The sequence below is a fragment of the Podarcis raffonei genome, chromosome 7, assembly GCF_027172205.1.
Source record: "Podarcis raffonei isolate rPodRaf1 chromosome 7, rPodRaf1.pri, whole genome shotgun sequence".
Taxonomy (NCBI): Eukaryota; Metazoa; Chordata; class Lepidosauria; order Squamata; family Lacertidae; genus Podarcis; species Podarcis raffonei.
In genome coordinates, this window is record NC_070608.1 from 53,226,037 (window position 1) to 53,246,923 (window position 20,887).

Genomic DNA, 20,887 nt, shown 5'->3' on the forward strand with positions numbered 1-20,887 from the left:
ATGAAATATTTTTTATCAAACATACAGTAATTTGAGATGGAAAGAGGAGGCTGAAAAAAGTCACATCCTGTTGTTATTATGTTTTACCTTGCCATCCTGGTCAACACATTCAGCAAAGTAGGAAAGTATTTTGTCTATGATACCCATCTTTTTGATGATTTCATGCATTTTGGAATCTAGAAAGGGGAGTAAGACAGAAATTAGCAGGCCTCAAATGCTGGGCACATGTATTATACACATGTACTAATAAATTAGCACCGTATTTTGAAGACACCTGTGGGTTGCCATATTTCAAAAAGTAAAACCCAGGACACCCTGAAAGCGTGCCTCTTCCCTGCAATCATTAAGCTAGAATTGGCTGTTATGATAACCATATGATTCCACTGAAAACAGAAGCCTTGCCTCTACTGCTATTACTCCCTGCCTCTGGTTTACATCACAGTTGTCAACTTTTGGGGATCCAGCAGCACATTTGCAAACTGTGTGAACACCAAACAACCACTGCAACCAAGGACATCACTGCAACCTAGTCTACTGCCCACAACAGTCTCATTTTGGTGGGGTCGGGGACCTGTGGGTGCCATGTTGGAAGCCCCTGCTCTGGACCGTGCAAAATGTACAACATCGCATCATCATTATAAGAGGTATCCCATTTCATTTGTTGCTACTCACAGTGAGGGGAACACTCAATTGCAACAAAGCCATGTTCAATGTTTCAGGTCAGCTAGGACCAACCTTGGCTCCTTATCCCTCCCTTCCCGCAACTGAGTATTCTATCTGAGCCACAAAAATGTGTGTAAATTTTATAATGATTTAGAATTACACTCTAGCTCCCAGTCCCATGCAGATGCCATTTTACCTCTCTAATAGACTCTTTCAGGTAAGACAAGTACCACTAGTTGAAGGAAAGGCCACAGTGGAAATCTCAGCTTTGGCCAGAGGGGCAGAAAGCTACCATTGTTGAATGCCCCACCAGGCATAACAATCAGAAAGTATGAAAACAGGGTGTTTCAGGGAAGGATGTGGCACCTTTATGCCCATTGCAGTTTGGGCCCCTCAGTTACATCAGCTCAGAGCTGCCTAGCAAAAAAAGTTACAGGAAACCACCCCACACATCCTCTGCCCTAATCAGTGTGAACTGGCAGGGTTTGGGATATGGTAGTGGGTCTGCAGCTCCACCCCTCCATAACCTAAGTTACAATTGCTTCCGTAGTGTCTGAATTCGCTTGTTTTCTTGTTCCCTCCACATCCTTTTTGCTATTGTGATAATAATATCAAAATATTGTGATAATAATATCAGTCAATGGGGTGCATACCTATTACAATTGTCAGAATAAATCATTCATGAAATAATCAATCCAAGTCAAAAGATTACCTCAAAAGGGGTTAGATGGAGTATCCATCCTAAAACATTATGCCAAAACTACTCCCAAGGAGGAAGTAACTCTGTGAACTGCTGCTGGTAAAAGTATGTAGGAAAAACACTTTACCTTGCATAATTACAGCTAGCTGCTCAGCTGCTGACTTCCTCAAAACTAGATCAATTGTGTCCGAGATAAAGATATCATACAGCTTTTCAACAGTCTCAGCCTAAAAATAAAATGATACATATCTTTATCTATCTGGAAAAATATTTGCCTTCGTAATCCCACCAGGGGCAGAGACACCTTCAGCTCAATTGTATAAGGGTTATTTGATCAGATGTTGTTTCATTCTGCCTAATGTTAAGTGGCTAGAGGGGATCGTTTGGGCACAAACACAGTATCAATTTAGTGTATTTTATACTAGGGCAAGGGAACCCATTGTTGGACTCCAACTTCTATCGTTCCTGATCAGTGGCTACACTGGTTGGGGCTGACTGCACAGCAATTTGAGGACAAGAGGTCTTACAAAGTCCCTAAAATGTGGTGAACGTTTCACCTGCCAGATGTTGCTGAACTACAACTCCCATCATCCCTGGACATTGGCCACGCTTGCCAGGGCTGATGGAAGTTGTTGCTCAGCAACATCTGGAAGGACAAAGGTTGTCCATTCCTGCTCTTAAAGTACTGATGCCAAGGTGTTCGTTTCTGCATATGCCACAAACTCCTTCTTTAGCTTTGCTCTACAGGCAAACTGTATAATGTGGTTGTACGTTTTGCTGTGCTTGGGGCCTCATTGGAAGTAAATTTAGTTACAATGTACAGTAATATAAAAAGTACAAGAATCCCAGGTGGATACCAGTGCCTAATTCTGCACCTGATCTCTTTGCCAGCTGCCAAGACAAGCTTGATCCTACGCTTGGTCATTAATTAACCATGGTGAAAACAAAAGCCTCTTTCTTGCCTCAACTCACACTGTCTTATCAATAACTATGGACATTCCTTAAGAAACTCCTTTACCCCTGCTTTGTACATAGGAAACTTGTCACTGATTCCCAGATACGATCTGGACTAAGGACACTTTGCCCCACTTGGCTCAGAACCTTCACCTTTAAGACCACCCAAACAGACTGAAGTTAGAAACATGGACTAACGTATTTCATTGGTTAGCATTACCCGAAGTATCCCTCAACAAGTGCCAGTTGACTGACCTTCCGCCTCAGGAACCCATTTTTTTAAAATTGCTTATACAGTCTCCCTGGATCTCTTCCTCACTCAGGCCGTTCCATGCTTCATTCAGTCTGCTCGATCTCTGTAGGACCCCATGACAACAGATTCTTTCACCCCACAGCTTGTTCTCTCCTCTAACCTGTTCCTTTCCCTCCTTTCCATATCTATCATTTTCCTCTGGATCAGTCATGTCCCTCAGGTCACAGTGACTACCAGGAAACCCACGCTTCTCCTCAACGCTGGCACAGAATATTTTCAACAGCATCTTCAACACTAGAACCCTCTTGCGTTGGGGGATACAGCTCCAGTTCAATGCTAGCAATCTCTGTTAAAAGGCTCCTTTGTTCACCTTAAATACTGACTCTCTTGCTGAATCTCCCAGCTTGAGTTCAACAGTCTTTTCCACAATAAGTAAGTTAGGGATGCTTGAAAGGACACTACTCTGTGGTAGTGGGTGCCTCAGGGTTGCCTCTTCTTCAGTCGTAAGATGAAACATCAAGTGTTTGAGCGCCGTGGAACGGACTCTGAGGAAATAAAATGTATGCTTTGAATTTTTCCTAGAAAACATTTCCTGCTCTTCAGTTTATACCCAATGCCCTGAAATTTTAAAGTAGACACATATATGCAGAAATGCTTGGTGTTCAGTCCCCATCCCCTTCTAAATAGGATGCAATGTTTTCAGTACACCTGCTACATGAACTTCCCCAATATCTTATACCACACTGGGCTGAAGTAGTGTTTGAATATATAAAGAACCAACCAACCAGATTTAAACAAAGAGTCTCTTCAGCTGCTCACTCTACTTCAGTGGCACCTAACTATGTCCCCCTACTTATTTGCTCCTGCGCTTCAGTGTGGTGTAGTGGTTAAGAGCGGTGGACTTGTAATCTGGTGAACCAGGTTTGCTTCCCCGCTCCTCCACATGCAGCTGCTGGGTGACCTTGGGCTAGTCACACTTCTCTGAAGTCTCTCAGCCTCACTCACCTCACAGAGTGTTTATTGTGGGGGAGGAAGGGAAAGGAGATTGTTAGCCGCTTTGAGATAAAGTGGGATATCAAATCCAAAATCATCATCTTCTTCTTCTTCTTCTTCTTCTTCTTCAATAAAGTGTCTGGAGATCTACGGATAGGCCTAATTTATTTAATTCTGAGCATTTTGATGGTGCTACTTTTCTCTGAGAAAAATTACTGAGTGGCAGCATTGTCCCTTACATTTTTCCCCCTTTCCTTGCTTAAAGTAGTCCAAATTAAATTTCCAAAGAAAAATTGCTATTGGGGTGTCCAGTACCACCTGCACTTGAAAGTCAATCTAGTTCATCTAGAATTCTCTGCAAGAAGTAGGTCATAATGACAGATGTAATGCCAGTCTTCCTCATACACACAAAAAAAAATTGCAGATATACTCACAATGGTTTTTTTGAGAACAGAAGACGCAAGGCAGCTTTAAGTCTTGTAGTTCTGGGGAGAATCCCTTCTTTTTCAGCATTTGTTTCACTCAGTGAGAGGATGCAACTACCCAGAGCGTCTTCTGTGTCTGCATAGCCCTAAGTGTGCATTTAAAAGTTCACATCGGCCATTTAACAGAATAATAAGTCATGCATTGTAATAATTTTCTTGGCAACAGTAAATTCACCCTGAGTAATGGGCAATTTCAAGTTTGTAGGCCAAATTCATTGGATGGGTGGTTGCTCAACACCATCAACGCTATATGAACAAGTGCTCCACCAAATTTTCGAGAGGTTGAGTTATAATTTCAGAAGACTGGAAATGTTTCGTTATTTAAAAAGAAAAAGAAAAAAAGCCTTTGTACATTTTTCATACCAGTTCACAACCACTGTTCCCTTGATTGGCTGCTGCATCAGAGGGGAGTATGAAAGGGTATATGGTTCCATTGCCCCCCATCAATCCTGATTTGCCCCACTGTTCTGGCAGTTTATTTTATTTTATTTTCAATTTTCAAAAGATCACAAACACACACGTTCCAAACCGTTCTGGCAGTTTCACTACACACCAAAGCTGTGTCGTAAACCTTTCACCCCAATTTGTATTTCATGAACGAGTGAACATGTATGCTAACATGTTTCTTAAACGTGACCTCTGGTGTTTCGGATCAGCACTACTATTCTCATGGTCATAAAATGGCTGGGATTAATCTCATGAGATAGGAGGAGCAATGATTCTACAGCAAATTGAGCTACCAAGAAACTTCAAGATACACAAGGAAAGCTATAACTTGTCCCCCGAGTCAGGATCAATGTGGATTTAAGATGGTTAGGAAGAATAAGGTTCTGAAGAACTATTCAGAAAAATGCTGGATAATCCATTTGAAATTAAGCTTTCCCATTTCGAAATAAGCCTAATGCTACATTGTTGTCCAGCATTCACTCAGAATATCCAATGAACAAGTATATTGATTGCTCCTCCATTCCTTATTTGCCTGGCTGCCATGTTTATAAATATCCATCTTTCCCTATTGTGTAATGTCATTGCTGCTCCTATTGGCAAAGCAATTAAGCTTAGTTCAAGATAAACTGTGCTCCGAGAAGTCGAAATTACCTGAAGAATTGGAACAACAGGATAGAGGGCCTCAATAAACTTGTTCCAGGTCACTGCTGCCATCATCAATCGGCCCTGAAGAAGATACATCAGCATAAAAGTGGCGGCTGAGCACACCTGTTTTAATGAGAGAAGGCAAGGTAGCAGAATAAAGAGTGGTCAAACCAATTTGTTGGTGCCATAAAGGGAAATTAGGCTGTGCCTTGGAAGCTTTAACATCAAATAGTTTTCTGCTTTGTTTTAAATCCAACTGTGGTGAAATACTATCATGAGCCTACTGTTATCAAATAGTCTTCAAGTAGAGTGCAAGACTCAGCTGCCTTGTAGCAAGGCATCCACCCAAAAATGGCAAAAAGAGCTTCCGTGCCTTAAGGTTTAGGGCATGTTTTACAACTGGTGGTTGGCTTTGCTTACTTCCCACAGAGCAGACTGACTGCAATGGGGGGGGGGGATAAATCTCAGCACAATACCTGAATTTTATTCTATCCTTTGAGTACATGTCAACAAACCTGATACCACATCTCTGGTAAGAAATCTCTGATCTGAACGTTTCTCACATTCAAAATGAAGAACAAGCTTGAAAAGGTATGGAACCATTCCCTGAAGGTTCAGATACCCAACAGTATGATGGTAGACAATGACTGTGTCTCCTCCCACAACTCAATATATAGAATAACATAGCTGGGTCCCAGATGCATGACAACAAATGTAATTTCCCACACCAGTCTACCTGAGTGCCTAGACCCACATAGGATGGACTGCATCTTGTCCACATTTTCAGGTTGAAAACACTGGGTGGCAGTCAAGTCAGTTTTACTCAAGAGTTAACCTATTGAAATTAATGAATGTAACTAATGTTCATTTATTTTAACGGGTCTACTCAAAGTAAAACTTACTTTAATACCACCCTTTGAAAATTATCTATGACCTGACAGTGCTCTGAACACCTTTACAGACACTAGCAACTACACTGTCAAAACAAAGATATGAGAGATTTTATTCTAGTGATGCCTTGCAAACTTGTCACAACTGTTCCTTTTACTATCAACACACCACCTTATTCTCTATATACAGTAGCTGCCATAATAGAATATTTCCTCTGCCTGAAACAACATAGTGCTGCTAGAAGCAGTTGTGTGTTGTTTTTGACATGCAGCATAAAACATAAGCTCCAGATAAGGAGTCTTCATAAGTTCAGAAAGCATGGTTACATATTAGCTTCAGTGAAACTTCATATTAGCTTTATTGAAAAACAGCAGGGACAGTTAACACTATGGAGAAAAGGGCCACTTGGCAAGGCCCCATTTCCCAGAATCCAAGTCCCTTGAATGGGAGAAGAGGAGAATTTTGTTATGATGACATCCTTGGGCTACACGAAACTTAGTCACATTAAAAAAAAAATACAAGGTCTTCTTCAAATTCCCCACCATTCTTAAGACTCAGTTGAAACATTCTGAGGTAAATTCCACTGAATGAAAGAAAAAACTTTGGACGTTTAGAAAGTCCTTTGGTGTATGCAAAACCTCTCAACATACTGATTAACTCACAGAGGATAAGATGAACAAAATGTAGTACCTCATGATGGGAATCTTGAAGGCCAAAACTACAGATTTCATAGAGAACTTTGGGATGAAGCAGAAAATGTATTCCATAGCTGACTGAAGAAACAGGTTTAGTGGCATTATGAATTCCTAAACATTCCTAGAAAGAATACATAAAAGACAGCTAAGTATTGTCTTGACAATATTGAAGCCATGCACAAACAGTCAAGCTATTTCCAGCAAGATAATAATGACACCATTAATGAAAATGGATGCTAAGGGCTGGGCTATTGGCTCTGTTTATCTGCCTTAAGCGAGCAGCTTTTTATATACACCAAATGAGAAGAACTATAATAAAGTATGATTTAGCAGGTGGACAGGGAATAGAGACAAAGAAATCGTGTAGACACATCCCTCTCCTCTGTGAAACTCAGAAAAATCTGAACGTGCTCAGGCATAATTAATGCCAAGCAAGCTTAACATCATACAGCAAAACGCTGGGTTTTCAGCCCAACACGACTAAGGCAGCTTTTGAAACGGACTGTTCCTATGAGATTACTAAATGGTAGGGAAGAAAAAGAAATCTTTCTTTAGCTTGGAAGTAAATTGCAAGCCATTTTAAATGCTAACCTTAACAGTTTTGAGGCAGTAGCGATAGGCTTCAGTTCGTATATTCGGCAGAGGATGGGACAACAGATGGAGGAGAACCTTCTGACTCTCTGCCTGCAGCAACGGGCTAGCTTGGGCAAACTTCCAGCTACAAACAGAAATAATTCAATACGAAGAGAAATTAATTGCACTGAGACATGGGCAGCCAATTCGTTAAGCCTTGGGGTGCAGATTCCCCCTAGCCAAGGCACTCAGGAGCTTACAACTAAATCAGTTACTTCCTCGTCTTTTGTAGCTGTGTGGTTAATTGTTAGGCTGTCGACTTTGGCCACATCCACACCATACTTTTAAAGCAGTTATGCTGCTTTAACGGCCCCGGCGTCTCCCAAAGAATCCTAAGAACTGTCATTTCTAAGGGCTCTGGGAACTGTAATGCTGTGAGGGGCCTCCTAGTAACTTTCCGCCTCAACAACCCTTAACAAAAGTAGAGCTTTCAGGATTCCTTGGGTAAAACCATTACTTTAAATGTATGGTGAGGATGTGACTGATTTCTGAAGAAACATATGCCACAGTGCACTTTCCTGTGTGAATATGGGGACAATGGTACGGTTTTGGGAGAACAGCTCTGCAACTCTGCCCTACCATACAGGCTGCTACTGCTTTATACAACTTAAAGGGTGCCCTTTAACCAACATTCTTAAGGCGGACTTAGGGATGGCGGGATTCTTGAGCAGGAGCCTCCTTCTTCACATGTACTGCCCTGCAAATCATCCTGTGTATCTATGGCACTACATAAGACAGGACTGCAATCCTATACACACTTACCTAAGAGGACAGGATTGCAATCTTACTTCCAAATAGGAGTGTGTTGTAAGCCAGCACTTACTACTGGCTAAATTTATGACAGACAGACAGCGTAACAATTTAAGTATAGCCCCATACTTTTAAAAATAGCCCTGTACTCTTGTCTCCAGCATCATGACATGGGGCTTTCTTGCAAATTAAGTTGCCATATGCTTACATGTCTGAGCAAATGCTGAGGAATTCCTGGAGTAGAGGGAAGTGTTGATGATATGGGAGACTTTTTAGGGCCTGTTCTACCATCTCCAGTAGATCAAGAACATTATTTTCTCCCTACGAAAGAGTACATATGAATCACAGAATTTAATTTTTTTAAAAAAACAACAAACTGAAACAGATCACTTAAGGGTTAATGAACAAGCATTATCTTTCAAACAAGTAATCATTTGCTAATTACAATGGATGCAACACGTACACCCAGAACCAGTCTACAGCAGACCCATTAATACCACAATGTAATACACTTAAATAACACAAGACTGAATTTTATTGGCAAGTAGGACCAAGGATAGATCAAACATGCCTAAGCCTGCCCACATTGCAGCATGATTTCACCAAGTCGTACAATCCAAGAAGAGTGCACTATTGAAAAAAAGGTAAAGGTAAAGGTACCCCTGCCCATACGGGCCAGTCTTGACAGACTCTAGGGTTGTGCGCTCATCTCACTCTAGAGGCCGGGAGCCAGCGCTGTCCGCAGACACTTCCGGGTCACGTGACCAGCGTGACGAAGCTGCTCTGGCGAGCCAGAGCCACACACGGAAACACCGTTTACCTTCCCGCTAGTAAGCGGTCCCTATTTATCTACTTGCACCCGAGGGTGCTTTCGAACTGCTAGGTTGGCAGGCGCTGGGACCGAGCAACGGGAGTGCACCCCGCCACGGGGATTCGAACCGCCGACCATGCGATTGGCAAGTCCTAGGCGCTGAGGTTTTACCCACAGCGCCACCCGCGTCCCACTATTGAAATACCATGGGGCAATAGATGGTTCTCTCAAAATACCTCCAATAACCTTAGTGCAACTCATTCTATGGCAGGGTGTGTGGCACTACGGGAAGATCATTTATGTCAACACAGCTAAGAGAACTTCTAAGGTTGTTCATGAGTAGCAACATGATTATTTTTCCACACAGAGGGAACAGTAGAGACAAGGAAGTGCCTTGGATAGCGAGGGCAACAAGTAAATAATATAATCTGTAAAACACAACAAACTGACATAGCCATTATTGTCATTATCTTGTTACATCTTAGAAACTAACCCTATTGTGAACAGGGCTAGCTCTTGAGATGTTGTTGTTTAGTCGTTTAGTCGTGTCTGACTCTTCGTGACCCCATGGACCAGAGCACGCCAGGCACTTCTGTCCTTCACTGCCTCCTGCAGTTTGGTCAGACTCATGTTTGTAGCTTCAAGAACACCGTCCAACCATCTCGTCCTCTGTCGTCCCCTTCTCCTTGTGCCCTCCATCTTTCCCAACATCAGGGTCTTTTCCAGGGAGTCTTCTCTTCTCATGAGGTGGCCAAAGTATTAGAGTCTCAGCTTCAGGATCTGTCCTTCCAGTGAGCACTCAGGGTTGATTTCCTGAAGAATGGATACGTTTGATCTTCTTGCAGTCCATGGGACTCTCAAGAGTCTCCTCCAGCACTATAATTCAAAAGCATCAATTCTTTGGCGATCAGCCTTCTTTATGGTCCAGCTCTCACTTCCATACATCACTACTGGGAAAACCATGGCTTTAACTATACGGACCTTTGTTGGCAAGGTGATGTTTCTGCTTTTTAAGATACTGTCTAGGTTTGCCATTGCCTTTCTTCCAAGGAGCAGCCGTCTCTTAATTTCGTGACTGCTGTCACCATCTGCAGTGATCGTGGAGCCTAAGAAAGTAAAATCTCTCACTTCCTCCATTTCTTCCCCTTCTATTTGCCAGGAGATGTAACAAGCATATATAAGATTAAAACAACTTGGTGACATTTTTACCCATGCACCAGTCAGGCCAAGCTGTCCTCTCTCTCCCAAAAAGACACGTTCTCACACTCCTCGCTACCCAAGGATGAAAAGAACTCAGAATGGTAAAACATAGACCTTCACACCCTTGCCCTTATTCTGGAACACTGATGAAATAATTCTTCAACAAAGGCTGTCACCCCATTACACAGTTTACACTGCCAAATCACTGAGGTCTTAAGGAAAGTCACTATTTGTGGTTCCCCATGGTTCGGATGCATGGCTTGTATCCACCAGGAGCTTGGCATTCAGTACCGTGGGCCCAATTTTATGTAACTCCCTTCCAGCTGAGGTAAGACAGGCTCTCTCCCTGCTGGTGGCTACTGAAACTTTTAAAACCTACGTTCTGATTTTATAGTTTTGACTGGAGTGAGGTGGGAGGGTTGCACCGAGCTACTCATACACTGCTTATGAGAGTATTATAATTAAGTGGTATATAAATTGTCAAGAACAAATTATTATTATTATTATTATTATTATTATTATTATTATTTCATTTACGGGTCGCTTCCCATGACGCATCCTGAGGTGATTTACAATACAATAAAAACACACAGAGCAACTGCATATATAAGAACAGCCAAAACATTTGCATATATCAAAACAATTTTTTAAAATATATATATCCAAAAGCTATTTAAAAGGACACCACCACAACATATATGAAAATCAACTGGAATAAAATTCCCCACTTGGATCACTGAATTCAATGTTTCCTACCTCCTTGTGGACTTCCGCCATAAAGTTACAGGTACACTCAACAGAATAGGCAGCCTCTGCAGCTTGTTTATAGATGCTGTAGTTTTCTGAATTCATTTGTTCCAAATAAGCTATGACAGAGTCATGAATACTTGGATATTCCAAGGAGAAAGGCATGTCCACGGAAAGGTCAAATAAAGCCGCTAGTAAACTCTCTGGTAAAACACGGTCAGCCTTAAGAAAGGGAGGACAGAACAGACTAAGCGTCTATTTGAAAATAAGTACAAAAATTAGGTATTATTTTTATTATGTTATTTATTGACCGTTTGTAAATAATTTTTAACACAAACAATTCCCTCAAAAAAAAAAAGAACATTTATCTGCAGGTGTGCTAAACTAACGTTTTTATTCAAAGCGATGTGTGTGGTCATGAGGTGGTACCTATAGAATTTGAGCTAAATAACAATGCCGAAAAGTGATTGACTGGCCAAGGCAAAATCCTATATGAGGTTACAGTTGCAATCTCTGAGTTACCGTATTTTTCACACCATAGGACGCACCGGACAATAGGATGCACCTTGTTTTAGAGGGGGGAGAACAAAAAAATAATAATTCTCCCCCTCTCTGCCCAGGAGGCGCTGCGCAGAGAGGGGGGAAATTTTTTCCCTCTTGTTTTCCCCCTCTAAAACAAGGTGCCATTTAAGGTGCGTTCAGTCGCCTTCAGGCGGCTACCTTGGAAGCCTGGAGAGCGAGAGGAGTCGGTGAGCACCGACCCCTCCCGCTCTCCAGGCTTCAGGTTCCTTTCGACCTGCTCTTTGGGGATGGCGGGAGGATGCCCACCACCAGCCCCAAAGAACAGGTCAGGGAGCAATGGAAAAGCACGCAGCGGAGAGGCTGCTGCCATAGTCGCACGTCACCTCTCCAGCTGGGAGAGGGTCGCGGGGCTATGGCTTCTTTAGCCCCACACGCGCTCTCCCAGCTGGAGAGGTGGCGCGTGGCTAAAGGGGCTCCTGCCATAGCCGCGCGTCACCTCTCCAGCCGGGAGAGAGTCACGGGGGGCTTCTTTAGCCCTGTGCGCGTTCTCCCGGCTGGAGAGGTGACACGCGGCTAAAGAGGCTCCTGCCATAGCCGCGTGTCACCTCTCACAGCCGGGAGAGGGTCACGGGCTATGGCGTCTTCGCTCCACAGGACGCACACACATTTCCCCTTCATTTTTGAAGGGGAAAAAGTGTGTCCTATAGAGCGAAAAATACGATAGATAAGGCTGTGTATTTTGAGTTCAAAATGCACTGCACAGGGAACAACCCCTAAAACCATACAGAAACTGCACAAAATTTGGCAGCCCATCTCTTAATGACAGAAGTTCACCAATATAACACATGGCACTATCAGTGAGCTTCTGAGAAGAATTTAAGGCTTTTCAAATTCTGGGCCTAGCATGCATTACTCCACCTCCTTTATTACTTCTCTTCAGGTCATTAATCTGAGGGTATCAGATTCTACACATTCTGGTGTAGCGGGAACTGTTAAGCGATGGTATCCTAAGTACTGAACTTCCCCTCTAAAAAGGAGAGAATGCACACACAATAGTTCCGAACAAGACCTTTCTGACTTCAAAAAAAATTATCGCAGAACCCCCGATATACATGTTGTAGCATTGCCTTCCAGATGTTCTAGACTACAGTTCCCATGATCCCTGAGGATCAACAGTAATCGCAGTCCACCAGATCTAAGGGCACCACATTGGCTAGCTACTCCAGGCACAAGCTACCTGTTTTAGAAAGTACAGTGGTATCTCTAGTTATGAACTTAATTCATTCCGAAGGTCCGTTCTTAACCTGAAACTGTTCTTCACTAGAGGCGTGCTTTCGCTAATGGGGCCTTTTGCTGCCACTGCGCCGCCAGCACACGATTTCCGTTCTCATCCTCAGGCAAAGTTCTCAACTCGAGGTAACTCTTCCAGGTTAGTGGAGTTTGTAACCTGAAGCGTTTGTAACCTGAGGCGTTTGTAATTCGAGGCACCACCTGAATTTACAGCAGCTGGATCCACACAATGTTAAGCCAGCATCTTTCCTGTGCTTTTGCAGCTACAGCTATGCTTTTATTGCCCCTTACCATTATCAAGAAGCAACAAAATTAAAAGAGAAGGCCCGCCCCATTCCCCATCAGGATGGGTGTAAATAGAACTAAGGCCTGCTTCACATGTTATTTTAAGTACGTAAAAATTCTCTCTGTGCAGGATACATACTGTGTGCATCAGCCCTAAAGCACATCTGGATTAACTTGGATGTAGGCTGAGCAACGTTATTTTCTTTAACCACCAGATGGCAGACAGCACACCTAATCCACATTTTAAGATTTACTGTTCCTTTATAATGCTCCAACACCAAATACTTTAAGACACAGCGGGGTGCTAATGTTTTATCCCAGCTTCATGCATGCATAATCTGCATGAACAGCACAGTCTTTTGATAGTTAACCAATGTAATAAGGATTTCCCCCCCAAAAAACAGAACTCTTCAGAGTCACCTCTCTGTACTGAATAAAATCACCAAGCACCTGCTGATCCCATGTCAAAAAAAACCAACCACACATAAAACAATAGTATCAGCTAATTATTGCCCAAATGCTTTCAGGAACTAGGGAGAACATATTATTTGGTTATGGCTAATGAAATTTAACCTATTGATATGATCAAACTTAAACCACCTGCTTCCAGGAATGCATTTTAACCTTTTAAAATTAATCTTGTCTACAAGGAAATATTTATGGAGCACATTTTCCACTTTTTTCAAATACAGGCAAACACACACGCACTTACAAATTATCAGATGTCTGGTACTGACTGTAGCAGACTGGACACTTGTCATTAGGGAATAAAGCAGGAATTAAAGTTCAAATTAGATGCTTTCATTTTTTGCCACAAGTGAAGTTATAGCGCATATCACTCAAAAGAATAACTACACCACATTCTGCACTGATTTTACTGATTTTCTTAATATGTATTGTGTATTTGTAATAGATCTTTATTTAATCTGAAGGACCATATAAATCTTGAAAAGTACTTTCTACCCAAGTAAGCTTTTTTTTTTTTAAGTAGTCTTTCAAGTAGGGAAGAGTCTCACCTTTTCCACAGGGATAAGTGAATGCAGTAGTCGAATGGTGAAAAGTGAAACACTAACATACGCCATTCTGTGGTGGATGATCACAAGCTCAGGCTGCTCTGAACTTGCATTATTTTTGTGGTAGGACATGGTTTCACCCAAGGTATCTAGGACTCCAAGCAGTTTTTCCTTCTGCAAATTAAAAGGAAGTTCATCAAGTTCAATATTTATGAAAAGTATATGACAGGGATGTACTCAGTCATTACAGGAGATACTCTTAGAACAAGATAAACGACATCCAGTGAATTTCACACATGTGCTCTCATCTTTTTAAAGACTTTTTCAGCTTGTCCTCATGCTGTAAGATGGTTCCCTATAGCTCTTTAGAAATACGGTATAAAGTTATGTTACAATTTATTGGAGAAGTCTGTTGCACAAAGGGATGTGGTACCTCATGGGGCAGGAGAATGGGAGGAATCCTGTGTCTACTCTCCCCCAAGGACTTCTCCTCCCTCCCCCCAAAAAATCTGTTTCTGCTGCCTTCAGTTTTCCACAAAATTTCCATTTTTTCTTGCATGGTTTCAAAATGTTCTGAAATTTTGTGTCACTGCTGCCTCCACATAACTTTTTCTGGAAAAGTAAGACCTGCTATAGCAGGGCTCCCTCAGGGGTGGCACCCCCGCTGTGAAAATTCCTTCTTTCCATAAAAGTCCAGCAAGCCCCTATGTTCTCTGCTTCTCAAAAACAGGTTTATATGTTTGATTCAAGCAGAGCATTCTTACACAGATTAATTGATGAATTTCTTCTTTAAGAATGTTCAGCTATTTTGGACTTCTAAGGATTTGTCAAATTATTATATTACTAGCCAAAATGGGGGGGGGTTATAGCTTCTTAAAAAAATATGCATATGCGGCCCATTCTAAATTCTAGACATAAAATGGACTAGAAACCGATATAAAGGAAATGGAGGTTTCTAAGCCATTTCTACAAAGGGAGACTCACAAATCCAAGACACAGATATCAGAGATACTCACAAGTTCCAGCCCAAAGAGACTGTTGTCTTCCCAAACATCTTCAGACACAGCATCAGAAATAAGCAGCAGGTCCTCAGCCAGACACTCCAGAACATGCATGGTCACTTTCTTACTACCTGAGAATTTACACAGGTAAAGGTAAGGTATCGGAGAAGGCTATTACAGTAAGGAATTTCTATTAATTAATTTGGTTATTGAGATCCACTACAATCTGGGTTAAGACTCGGTTTCAGAACTGAATTAGCCATGAAAACCCTGATGGATAGCCTATATAATGCAAGAGACAGGAGAGCGTCACCCTGTTACTTCTGCTTGCTCTCTCCACAGGTTTTGATACTATTGACCATGGTGTCCTCCTGGAACAACTCAGTGCGATGGGCATCAGAAGCACCATATTATCTTCTGAGCTTTAGGGCTATGTTCAGCACTGGACTGAGAGAGTACCACTCCTCAGCCTTCTGGCACTTGTAGTCCATGCTATATCATTGTTAAAACATCTGCACTTGGTTGCCCATCTACTGAGCCAGGTTCAAGGTACTTATATTAATCTACAAAGCCCTGAACAACTTAGGTCTAAGGTACCTTAAGCACCACCTAAACCCTTATATCACAGCTTGATCATTGTGACCATCCACCAGAGGTTGGTTGTCCCCCCAAGTTGGGAAAGGTCATTTGACATCAGCCCGAAATACACCATTTAGTGTCATCGACCCAGTCTTATGGAATACTCTGCCAATAGAGTTACAGCAGGCACCTCCTGTTTCAACCTTTTGTTCCCTGCTGAAAACTTTTCCTGCTACTTGCTTAGCAAATTCACTTAGTGACCTTGGTGAAGTCACTCGCTCTTGTCTGGCATTTATTTGGTTATAGTGGAAAGATCACTCAACTAGATGGTCAAAGCTATAAAATGAGTGTAAAGCAGAGGTGAGGTCGGTAGCAAACACAGAAACTGATTTCAAAAGAAGTTTGCTTTCATGATGGCTGCTGGACACATTAATAAAATCTAAGTTGCTCAGATTCCTAGCAAGAGCCCACAGAATGCACAGAGATTCACAGCAGGTAAATATGTTCAAAAGCCTTCTGCCGAGTATCCTCGTTTCATGTATAAAAATTATATGTGCATATATATATATATATATCTTAACAATTTGAATGAATAGAAACTTCAGCTATAGAATACCTGGCCTATTATAAGCCCATAATTCCTTTTTTAAAAAGAATTACCCGTTCTTAGAAGAGGCACAGCATATTCCAAAACGGCTACACAGAACTGAGGAAGGCTAAGCTGTTGGAACTGTAACTCTAAAGTATCCTCATTCTCCAGTTCTGGCAGGTCAATATGGCCCATATCCAAAGGTGAGTGAACTCTTGAATTCGCATTAGCATGAGAACTGCTTCCACTGCAAAAAGCAAACAAACAACCTTATTGATACACAATACAAATTATCCTACTATTTGCAAGTAGCAAAAAGCAAACTGCATAGGAAGTGTTGCATGGCAAATGCTGTAACTGGAGGACCACTTTTAGATGTCTGGTGGCACTTTCTTCTACCTTCTCAATCCACACCTCAAACCCAACATAGCAATGGTGTAGTCTTCTCAATGCACCACTGTGATGCATGACATAGGCAGAGTGTTGCTTTTACTCAGCTTCTCCAACTTTTGGTGAAAAACCTTGCCCACGTTGCTTCTATAATCACTGCATAAATTGGGTGGAAATTACCAGAAAACTAGGCCAAGCTATCACAATACTGCAGCCTTCAGATAGAAGAGGTTGAATACAAGAAGTCGAAGGTACAATCACAAGGCTATGTCCCTTTACCTTTTTTTAACAAGATGGCACTGCATCTCTTTGCTGGTTTACAGAGCCTGGTGTGTATTACTTTTTTGGAACAGGAGTACAGTGAATATTTATTCTTCATATTTAAAAAGAAACACTGCAATTCCAAATACTACATTTTGCATGCTGTCTGCCAAGGTAATTTGGGACATTCAGAGTTGCGTTGCTTCTTGACTAAGGGTAGTGATTAACGAGCCAGTCATCAAGTCTCTGAAAAGAGACACGTTTTCTTCTACCTGCTTATTAGCTCTGCAGTTATTTTCGTTCTTGATGAAGACCTGCTTCACACAGGAGCACTGAGCACCCTCCAGGTGAATTAGCAGCTATCAGTTACAAGACTCCAGCTGCTCTGGGAAGCCCATGCCAGTTGGCATTCATTCATTCACAATAACAGTAAGCAAAAAGAAATGAACTGAATTATGTGGTTCATTCAGCATGCATGACCCTCAACCTATTATTGCGTTAACCCTGCATGTATGGGGATCTTAACATGTGGTTTTCTCAATCAGTTCTAAGAAGACGGCTCTATATCTGCACCCCTTTGCCTACGCACTGCTGTCACATACAGGAAGTCATGGTCAATACTTACAGTGCTGTCTGACATTTGTAAAGATTTCTAGACAGGAATAATAGATTTTAAAGTTTCAAGCTTCGTTCTATAACACAGTAACACACATTTAAAGTACAGAAGCTCCAATCTTTAATTTGAAACAAACAAAGGCTACCGACTGAAATAGGATAACAAGGATATGGTATACAACAAAAATGTTACTGGCCAACCTTGAAGATACTGCATCCCAGTCTTGACCATCACCTCTGGGACGCTGACCTGTACGTCCTATCACGGAAGGTCGAGGACTACTACTTCCAGGGGATGCATTCTGAGAATGAACGGATCTTCTAGCATCGTGGCCATAAGACACTGAGGAATTCTGGGAAATGGTACCTTATATGACATTAATGACAATCAGGCTTTTGTGTGCAGCAAGCACGTAACAAATAAGATGGACAACACTTCAAGAAATTTACAATGTTTTCTATCCAGTAGAATACAATTGAATATAAGCCAGGATTTAGGTCAACATTCAGAATGCACTTCAGACCAACACTGGAAAGACTGCTATTTTTGCTACTAAAAAATTATCTAGAATAATTCTTATTTTGGTAGGTTTCCTTCCACTATATATTTTTTTAAGCAATGGAAATGTTTTTTAAAAAAACTTGTAAAAAGACTTGCTTTAATGAATTATGCTGTGAACTTTGATCAAATATTTGTCTTCAGATGCATTCCTTCTATATTCAAGCTTACTTAGTGAACCTAAAAACTTGTAAGGCAGAGACAGGAGGCAAAATCATGCAATAGCTTGAGCTGTGGATCTGCCAATTTACACATCAACAGATATATTAACATCCTATGTGAGGCAAGCAGAACCAAACTAATTATCTTTGCACTATTTGCCTCAACAACTCTCTATTCTCTGTTGCATCTTTGTGCCAGTGCAACTGTGTATCAACATTATTTGGATACACTATCTCTTGGGAGTCTGAATCTCTTACCAACTACCTGTCAGTAAATACTTTGATTCCCAGAAAACACACTGTTGTTTCAAACAAAACTCAGGTAAATATGAAAAATATCTAAGGAGGAACAGGCTTCCTAGCTGCAGGAAGCATAAATAATATCGGAGAGGGGTTATGGTTTTGTTTGTTATTACGTTTTGTATTTTTGTATTTTTATACTGTAACCACCCTGTGATCCTCAGATGAAGGGAGGAATATAAATTTAATAAATAATAATAAAATATGCAAGGCAAGTCTAAATCCTGACCACCTGTGTTTTCTCTTCCTTATGTTCACCCTACCTGGTATTAGCAATGTGGACTGAATAGCAGTCTCCAGCAAACAGATAAATGAAGCATGTTATAGATTGGTATAGTTGGATACCAGTAAACACTCATCTACATATATTGTTTGGGACAGCGTAAGATAATGGAATCATCTGATATCTCAACTTGTTTATTGCCATGTTTTCTCACCACCACCACATCTGATTTATTGTTACAATGATATAAGTCAGAAATGTATTCCACTATGTCTCTCAATACTTGGAAGATAAAAACATGAAAACAATAACACACACACAAAAGAAGTGTGCAACATTGTGGTAGAAGAAACCTGAGTGGCATCTAATGGTAACTTAACTGCTTTATGAGATGTATCGTATGATACATTTGGAGGAAGTATGGGGTTAAAAATGCAAACAAACAAACAAGAATGGAATTATATATACAATTTTTACTATAACTATAAATTATTTAATGGATAGAGGGGGAGAGAGAAACAAAGTATTTGGCCAATGTCTAATCAAGAGTCAATTTATCCTGATTTAGCTATATCTTTTTGTTGCCTATCCTTTTCCGACCAAGTAGGGATTTTTAGTCCAGTCTGAATCTGTGCTGAACTGTGCTGAAGTTGGCATTCTTTTAATATGTGTTTTTATTGTTGATTTGTTTAGTATTCAATTGTTTCAGGAAACTTTATGGGAAGCAATTCATCAATGAAATGAAAGAGAGAGGGTGGGGGGGGAGAAAGATACAAACCAGTTTCACTTGAGACAAAACTTGGATCTCTATGGAAGTTCAGTCTGTTTCTTAAGAAGGTACATAATTGCTGCAGACATAAGACAGCTTGTAAGGCTAAACGGTGTTGTCCATCTCTTCCGAAAGCCAGTGTTGTTAGTGACAGAAGACTCTGAGGTAAATGAAAGTCATCCATTATTAGAACTTAGGCCTAAACATATATGCAAGCAAGGCAAACCAAAAACCGCTAACACTTCTAAATGAAATATTTTAGTTAAAAGCATTTCTAACCTGAACAATCATTGGTCTCTGAAGAAATATCTCAGCAGGAAAGTCTTGCATGATGACATCTTGTAGAAGCTCACAGGTATTCCAAATTAAACTGTGATTTTTGCTTCTCAGAGAGCTGTGAAGTACATTTGAACTTTTACTAGGAACTTGCTTTGCAAAGCTATAGTAATCAACTCTTTATACTCCATCAGTGGAATAATTTTATATCTGATCATATTCCACCCTATCACCAAGGCTCAAGGAAACTTATTTTTTAAAACAACACACACACGCTGGGTGGGTGGGCAGGGAGGAGAGGAGGCAAAGAGGTAGCGCTTTCATTAATAATTCCGTGCATTGCTCCAGAACAAAAGAAAACTGCCACAGTTCTTATAGAACTTGCACTTTAAAGAAGAAACGTAGCAACTTTTATTCCCTTTCACAGAACACAACAAAGCTACAATTAATTTCACATACCTTTCCATTGATGAAAGAACATGTCTATCTGTTGTGGTCAGGGATAACCATGGAAATGTAGAAAATTTCAAGGATTTCACGCCGTGTTTCACTGAGGATGGAAGAAAGGCTATTTTTACTGTGTGCCATATACTGAAACACAGAGCAAACAGGTATCATTCAGTCATTCCATTGTAGAAAGTGATAAGCACTCCTATAGGGATGGGTCTTATCTCATTTCCCCATCCCAATATACCTTTTTCATTGTTTGAAACCTACAATGTCCAACGCTAATTTTCAAAGGCTTAAATGGTAAGAAATATGAGCTAGAGTACTGTTTGTTTTGCTTCGCCCTGGAGCCATTTTCTAAATGTAAACCAGATGGGGGAAGCTAAGGATGCAATCTAAAAGATTATTAACAGAAGCCTATCAGAAAAGACAAACTGGTACATTTTCGACGAAACCATTTTGATCCACGGTTATATTTTGGGGGGAAAAGAATACTGTAGCTATTAGTTCCACCTGCCAATTAGGGCTAGTATCCAAGCACTTCCTTCTGCTTGCATAAAATTCCAACACTGGTATAAAACTTACTTCTAAGTTGTTAATAAGTTCAATTGTTGAAGATCCCCTCCTCCTGGATTAACTCTTTCTCGGGTGTTAGTTTTTCTGCCTCCCCCCGCCCCGCCCCATGCCATCTATCTTTTCTTATACACCTGATTCTCAATCCGTTGCCCAGGGGCATAGCT

At 41.1% G+C, this 20,887-nt stretch overlaps 1 protein-coding gene across 3 annotated transcripts in view; it reads right to left on the reverse strand.

The window, feature by feature from the left end:
- RTTN (rotatin) overlaps positions 1-20,887 on the reverse strand; it is a 94,859-nt gene that overhangs the window by 68,181 nt on the left and 5,791 nt on the right. For 2 of the 3 annotated variants that reach the window (XM_053396621.1, XM_053396620.1), the window contains exons 5-20: positions 20,160-20,250; positions 19,704-19,818; positions 19,434-19,584; positions 17,614-17,779; positions 16,218-16,393; positions 14,994-15,109; positions 13,981-14,151; positions 10,877-11,089; positions 8,318-8,430; positions 7,318-7,444; positions 6,722-6,847; positions 5,147-5,263; positions 3,998-4,134; positions 2,941-3,115; positions 1,491-1,590; positions 88-176 (exon numbers count right to left, since the gene is read on the reverse strand). In XM_053396621.1, coding sequence (XP_053252596.1) covers positions 88-176; positions 1,491-1,590; positions 2,941-3,115; positions 3,998-4,134; positions 5,147-5,263; positions 6,722-6,847; positions 7,318-7,444; positions 8,318-8,430; positions 10,877-11,089; positions 13,981-14,151; positions 14,994-15,109; positions 16,218-16,393; positions 17,614-17,779; positions 19,434-19,584; positions 19,704-19,818; positions 20,160-20,250 — 2,183 coding nt within the window. The remainder of the gene's footprint in view (positions 1-87; positions 177-1,490; positions 1,591-2,940; positions 3,116-3,997; positions 4,135-5,146; positions 5,264-6,721; positions 6,848-7,317; positions 7,445-8,317; positions 8,431-10,876; positions 11,090-13,980; positions 14,152-14,993; positions 15,110-16,217; positions 16,394-17,613; positions 17,780-19,433; positions 19,585-19,703; positions 19,819-20,159; positions 20,251-20,887) is intronic. The other variant, XM_053396623.1, reaches the window with a different exon arrangement.